The 6,848-nt window shown below is 45.9% G+C and overlaps 1 protein-coding gene across 1 annotated transcript in view; it reads left to right on the top strand.

Annotated features, from left to right (window-relative positions):
• adamts8a (ADAM metallopeptidase with thrombospondin type 1 motif, 8a) overlaps positions 1–5,765 on the top strand; it is a gene marked incomplete at both ends in the record, with an annotated part of 28,923 nt that extends 23,158 nt beyond the window's left edge. Inside the window, 3 exons of the mRNA XM_084312015.1 lie at positions 497–669; positions 3,329–3,504; positions 5,015–5,765. Coding sequence (XP_084168141.1) covers positions 497–669; positions 3,329–3,504; positions 5,015–5,765 — 1,100 coding nt within the window. The remainder of the gene's footprint in view (positions 1–496; positions 670–3,328; positions 3,505–5,014) is intronic.
• Positions 5,766–6,848: the final 1,083 nt, after the last annotated feature.

Raw genomic sequence — 6,848 nt, 5'->3', positions numbered from 1 at the left:
CTGCTTAGGTTTCATATAAAGACTGCTTAGGTTTCATAAAGACTGCTTAGGTTTCATATAAAGACTGCTTAGGTTTCATAAAGACTGCTTAGGTTTCATAAAGACTGCTTAGGTTTCATAAAGACTGCTTAGGTTTCATATGAAGACTGCTTAGGTTTCATATAAAGACTGCTTAGGTTTCATAAAAAGACTGCTTAGGTTTCATATAAAGACTGCTTAGGTTTCATATAAAGACTGCTTAGGTTTCATAAAGACTGCTTAGGTTTCATAAAGACTGCTTAGGTTTCATATGAAGACTGCTTAGGTTTCATAAAGACTGCATAGGTTTCATATTATTATTTTTTATTTTATTTTCATCATATGAAGACTGCTTAGGTTTCATTATTTAGGAAATTATTTCATAAAGATGATGATAGCATTTCTACACACGTATATTGCCGGTGTTGTGCTTCACATTTGATTCACTGTCCACACATTTCTGCCTCTTGCTCTTCAGGGAAGAGTTTCCGAGAGGAGCAGTGTGAGAAGTACAACAGCCTCAGTTACCTGGACCTCCGTGGGAACGCCAAGCAGTGGATCCCCAAGCACGCCGGTGTGTCGCCCCGGGACCGCTGCAAGCTGTTCTGCAGGGCCAAGGGGAGCAGCGAGTTCAAGGTGTTCCAAGCCAAGGTAATAAGAATCATAATAATTAGGGATGTCCGATATTATCGGCCTATCGATATTATCAGCCGATATTGGCATTAAAATGTAATATCGGAAATTATCGGTATCGTTTTTTTTTTTTTTTTTTAACTTTTTTACATTTATTTAACCTTTATTTACCCAGGCAAGCAAGTAAGAACAAATTCTTATTTTATTTATTGTCAAAAGTATGCATACTGTTGTGTTAATTCCACAACAAGAGATATGTAATGTTAATTCGTTTTTTTGGGGGGGAAACGGTATCGGTTGATATCGGTATCGGAAACTTTGGGTGCCGGGAAACGCTTAAAAACACGTCATTCCCGGCCATGCTCAAGTTTCCGAAGACGCTTTACAGCGTCTTTGATATCAATATTTCAAAAATCTGGGACCGGAATTCATATTTCCCCTCCGCTGGCCTGAGATCCACCAGGAGGACCCACTGAGCTCTCTGGCGGTTCAGGAGCGCCATCTGGTGGCCGATCGGCGCAATCGCTTAACAGGAAGTGCCATAGAGGTTGTGCTGGATGGCCGTATTACTTCCGGGCACTCGCTATAGGTCCCGGCATTCTAGCTCGTCACAATACACATCGATCGATTGCCAATAACTCGATAAACAACATGATTTGGACGTATATACCATTATACAAGCTGGAGATGGACCGGGTAAATCTACATCCCATAATGATAAAATGTCTACTCTACGATGATCGCCCAACGGCGCGCGGAGACTGGGGTGAGTTTTAGCGTGTAAAGTTACCGTCTTCGATACTAACTGCTATTATCAACATTTGACCCACATTAGATGATTGGTATAACGCTGCCCACGGAATTATAAACGCCCCCTCGCCCATCCGGTCAACATCAGATGACGTGTAGTAACTTCTAGAAGTACGTCTAGTTGGAATTTTTTATATCGCGCTGATTGCCATAAAACTGTATTGCATCATCAATATAATGTATTTGGGGCTATATATCACGTTCTGGAGAAAGCTGCAGAAAGAGATGAAAACATACTTATACATTAGACCATACTTTACTATGAATATGTGAATGAAAAAGTTTAACGTTGCTACACAATGAACAATACATATAGGACTTTGAATGGGCCCTAATAATGGCAATGTAGCAATAGAATTTAAAAAGTTATAGCCCTGCAAAGAAGGGGACTTTCTCTATAGACAAATAGAGCCGGCAACCTACGGTTGATAATGAATTTAACCCATGGCAGCCAAAGTGAGTCGGACAATATCGGTATATCGGATATCGGTAAAAAAGCCAATATTGAACATCCCTAATAATAATAATATATTTGATTTGTAGGGCGCTTTATAATTGTGGAGCGAATCTCAAAGCGCTACATTGTAAAAGAACATAAAAGCTAGCAAGAGAGTAAAAAAAGAATGTAAAATAAGCAAGACTAAAACTAGTAAAAAAAAAAAAACATCAAATAAGAAGGGCTAAAACTAGCAGTGTTGGGAAAGTTCACTTTCTACATGAACTAGTTCAGTTCACAGTTCACACATTTTAAAATGAATTAGTTCAGTTCATAGTTCATAATAATTTTTTTTAACTAAAGTTCATGGTTTCAAAAATGAACTAGTTCATAGTTTATAGTTCTTTTTTCAATACGTTGCTGCGAGCTATTATTTGTCAAAATTATTGCCACAACCCATATAGAACCACAGACAGCAATCAGAATACTGGCATTTCCATCCCACTGTGACTATTTATCAGTGTCTCCCCGACCATTGCCTTGAAGGAGCGGCCCACGCCGTGCGTAATGAGTCTCTCTCTCCACACGCAACACGCACACACCAAAACATTTCGGTGCGTGTGTTCGCCCGTACGCCCGTCCCAAATCTGGCACACTTTTGAACTAAGTTATACTGTGATAGAGCGCCGAGAATGAACGCGTTCACAATTACGTTCATCTTCTAGCGGAAATACAGTACGTTCAGTTCACGTTCGCCCAAAATATGAAAGAGTTCATGAACGATCGTTCATTGAACGCGTTCAGGTACATCGCTGAAAACTCGGTAGGTCCGTTCACCATCGAGTTACTAGAACAGTAGATCCACCACAGCCCTGCATGGTACCGACAACATCTGGACCTTCGTGAAGCTACTGTAGCACATTGCATTTGCCAAATCTGTTCCAAAGCAAACTAGCTTAAAATGCTCTCATCTAAAATGTAGCTTCACTAGTGTGGCTGGGTAGCGTAGAGGTCTAAGTCTAAGAGGTCTGGGTTCGAATCCAGCTGTCAGCGGTACCTCCGGCTCGGTCAGTCGTCCCTACAAACACAATTGGCCAGTGTTCGCGGGTGGGAAGCCGGTGGGGTGCGAGTCCTGGTCGTTGCAAACAGCGACTCCTACTGGTCTGCCTTCCTGTTCAGCAGGGAGGGGATTTGGGCGAGCGTTACGTTCTCCCAGTGAAACTCCTCATGTCAGGTGAGAAGAAGCGGCAGGCGACTCCACATGTGATAGTTCTACACACCCTCCCCACACCGACAGTGGGGCAATGCGCGCAATGGCCAGGAAGGGAATTGGCATAACGACTAAATTGGGGGATGGGAGAAAAATTACAGAAAGGCTTCACAGCTGGAAGAAACGTCTTTCGTTAATGCTTTGATCTTGTGTCACTGAAGGTAATCGATGGAACCACCTGCGGTCCGGACACCACCTCCGTCTGCGTCCAAGGCCAGTGTGTGAAGGCGGGCTGTGACCAGGTGATCGGGTCCAACAAGAGGGTGGACAAGTGTGGCGTGTGTGGAGGCAGCGGGCTCACCTGCAGGAAGATAACAGGCTCCTACAACAAAGCCACGTAAGTAAAACCATCACATATGAAGAGCATGGCTCTGCAAAGATCATGAATTACAATCTGAACCTGAGGGACAGTAAATGGGTCAAATGTAACAAAGGTTTCAACTAGGGATGCTCGATATTGGCTTTTTTACCGATACCGATATACCGATATTGTCCAACTCTTAATTTCCGATACCGATATCACATTTGAATGCCGATAATATCGGACATAATTTCTATAGAAATGTTAAAAAATAAATCTTTTTTTGAAAACCGATACCGATATTTTCCGATATCACATTTTAATGCCGATATCGGCCGATAATATCGGTAGGCCGATAATATCGGACATCCCTAGTTTCAACTAATTACACATACCAGTGACAGTAGATATGGCCTTCAGGCCATGTCCAGACGAAACCGATTTCGGTCGTATCAGTCAAAGTATTTTATCGTACGCACCTTTCATCCACGCGGAACTGCGCTCTGGCAGCCTGAAGACGCTAGTTTCTGAAACCGGCCACCAGAGTGCGCAATTCTGAAGACGCTCCCCTTGCGTCGCGTCTTTACAAGCGATACGAGTCTTTTCCTGAACCGTTGACGTGATAGCCCACCTCTCCCTTACCCCGCGTGTGCAAACTCCCACATCACAACAACAAGACAGTGGTATCCTGAGGCGACGTTAAATACAGACAACGTTTGCTAGTCGAAAGGACTGGACACAGGGACAAGTTAAACATCAATCACTTACTTTAATACAACACAGGTGGTTTGAGCCGCGGCCTCTCTCTCTCTCTCTCTCTCTCTCTCTCTCTCTCTCTCTCTCTCTCTCTCTCTCTCCACTCCTTTGGAAACTAACGTTACGTTCGCTCAAAATCACAGAACCGGACGACACAGCAACGAACAACGATGACACTTCCGGTCGGGGGTTTTCAAAATAAAAGAGCGACGTCTAAAACAGGAAAGACATTTATTTTGTACATTTGTGGCACGCACTTATTTCTTGAGACGTTTTCGTTTTTTTTTACGGAAACCTTTTTTTAAATGAGAAAAACGAAATGAAAGCGAAAAAGATCAAAATCGTTTTCGTCTGGACAAGGCCTTAGATAACGTCCTAATAAGACCACCGCTGTGAACGCACCAACGCTTTTAAGGAGATCTTTTATTTTTAGAGCATTAACTCTTTGGAATAACCTGCCTCAAAACCTCTGCTGCATTTACAGTAGATTCACTTTAAAAAAGTATCTTAAATTGTATTTAACACTGTAAAGTTTTTTGTTTTGTTTTCTGTTTCTTTGCTCGCATGTAATTTTTGCCATCTTAATTGTTAGTTTCATTATGCATTGTGTGTTGCGTACTGACTTTTAATCATTTTGTTTTGCAATAATAATAGTTTTGTGTGTGGACCCCAGGAAGACTAGCCGGCTGCTATGGCACCAGCTAACGGGGATCCGTAATAAAAATCAAATCAAATCAAAAGCATCAATTAGAAACGCGTCCGTCTGTTTTTCCCCCCCCCGACCCCCCAGGTACGGATACAACGACATCGTCACCATCCCCGTCGGGGCGACCAACATCGACGTGAAGCAGCGGAGCCACCGGGGCATCAAGCACGACGGCAACTACCTGGCGGTGCGGCGGGAGGACGGCGGCTACATCCTGAACGGCAACTACTCCGTGTCCACGGTGGAGCAGGACATCCCCGTGCTGGGCGCCGTGCTGAAGTACAGCGGCTCCTCCACCACCCTGGAGCGCATCCAGAGCTTCCGGCAGCTCCGCGAGGCGGTCACCGTGCAGCTGCTGGCCACCGCCGGGGACGCCAACCCGCCCAAGGTCAAGTACACCTTCTTCATCCCCCGGGACGCCGCCTTCGCCGCCAAGTCCAAGGAGAAGAAGGGCGGCGGCCCGTCGCTGCACGTGATCCACCCGTTCGGCACCCCCGACTGGGCCCTGCTGGGCGACTGGTCCCCGTGCTCCAAGAGCTGCGGCTCCGGCTGGTCCAGGAGGAGCGTGGAGTGCCGGGACGGCGCGGGCTTCACGTCCAGCCACTGCGACAGGGCGCTGAAGCCCAGCGACATCAGGCCGTGCGGCGACCTGCCCTGCCCCATGTGGCAGATGGGTCCGTGGTCCGCCTGCTCGCGAACTTGTGGCCCGGGCGAGCGGCGGCGCAGCGTCCTCTGTATAGACTACACCGGGAAGACCGCCGAGTCGGAGAAGTGCGACCCGGGCAAGAGGCCCGAGCCGGTGTCCGGGGGCTGCCTCCTCAACCCAGAGTGCTAGTGGAGGGTGACGAGGGCAGAGCCGGTGTCCGGGGGCTGCCTCCTCAACCCAGAGTGCTAGTGGAGGGTGACGAGGGCAGAGCCGGTGTCCGGGGGCTGCCTCCTCAACCCAGAGTGCTAGTGGAGGGTGACGAGGGCAGAGCCGGTGTCCGGGGGCTGCCTCCTCAACCCAGAGTGCTAGTGGAGGGTGACGAGGGCAGAGGACGTTTTATTAAAAGGGCTGAAATAGGTCACTTTGAACAAGTCCCCCCTTCTGCGCCTCACACGTTGGCGGGGGAAGCCTTGTGAGTGAGTGAGTGAGTGAGTGAGTGAGTGAGTGAGTGAGTGAGTGAGTGAGTGAGTGGCCGACTGACTGAGCGAGTGAGCGAGTGCACTTACCGATCAAATTAAGTCACATCAAGGGCATTTGTCTGAGTATTGTTTTGTCATCTTTTGTTGATATTTGACAACCACTATTGAAATTGAAAAGCAATGGAAATCTACCTCAGGATGTACATGTGATGTTTTTGTAGAAGATGATCGAAGGCACCGTGTCTGTTCCTCAGCAAGGCGTGTTGTTCTAGTCCCACTCTGAACCGTGTGACTGGTCTGTGCCCACTGGTACGAGTTCCACGTGTCTCTCCTGGTCTTTTCAAAGTTAGCTTCCGTTCACAGTGGGACTAGTACTATAATTATGCAAATATACCTCCAATTATCCTCCAGAGAACTAGAAGCCTTCCAAAGCTCTGACCGAGCCGACGACGTGAGACTACGAAATGCCCTCCTGTTTGATTGCTTCTGTTTTCTACAAAAATAATCAGTTGTCCAAATGTGATTTGTCTTGAGATTGTTCAGGTGGTATGTCTGTCCTACGGTAAAAATAATAATAATAATAATAATAATAATGATGATAATAATAGGTATTGATTGTCTATATTGTTGACTGAGGATGTGTGACGTAGATAGACAGATTGATTGATAGGTGATAAATCAATTGGTCATTGACACCAAAACTGAGAATATTGTGGGAATCAAAATGTGTAAGCTTTAGGATAACTTACATCTGAGCAGTTCCTTTCAATAATAAGCTAGGCGTGTCAATATT

The sequence above is a fragment of the Notolepis coatsorum genome (assembly GCF_963971535.1).
Source record: "Notolepis coatsorum genome assembly, chromosome: 1".
NCBI lineage: Eukaryota > Metazoa > Chordata > Actinopteri > Aulopiformes > Paralepididae > Notolepis > Notolepis coatsorum.
This window is presented reverse-complemented; position numbering and strand designations above follow the sequence as displayed.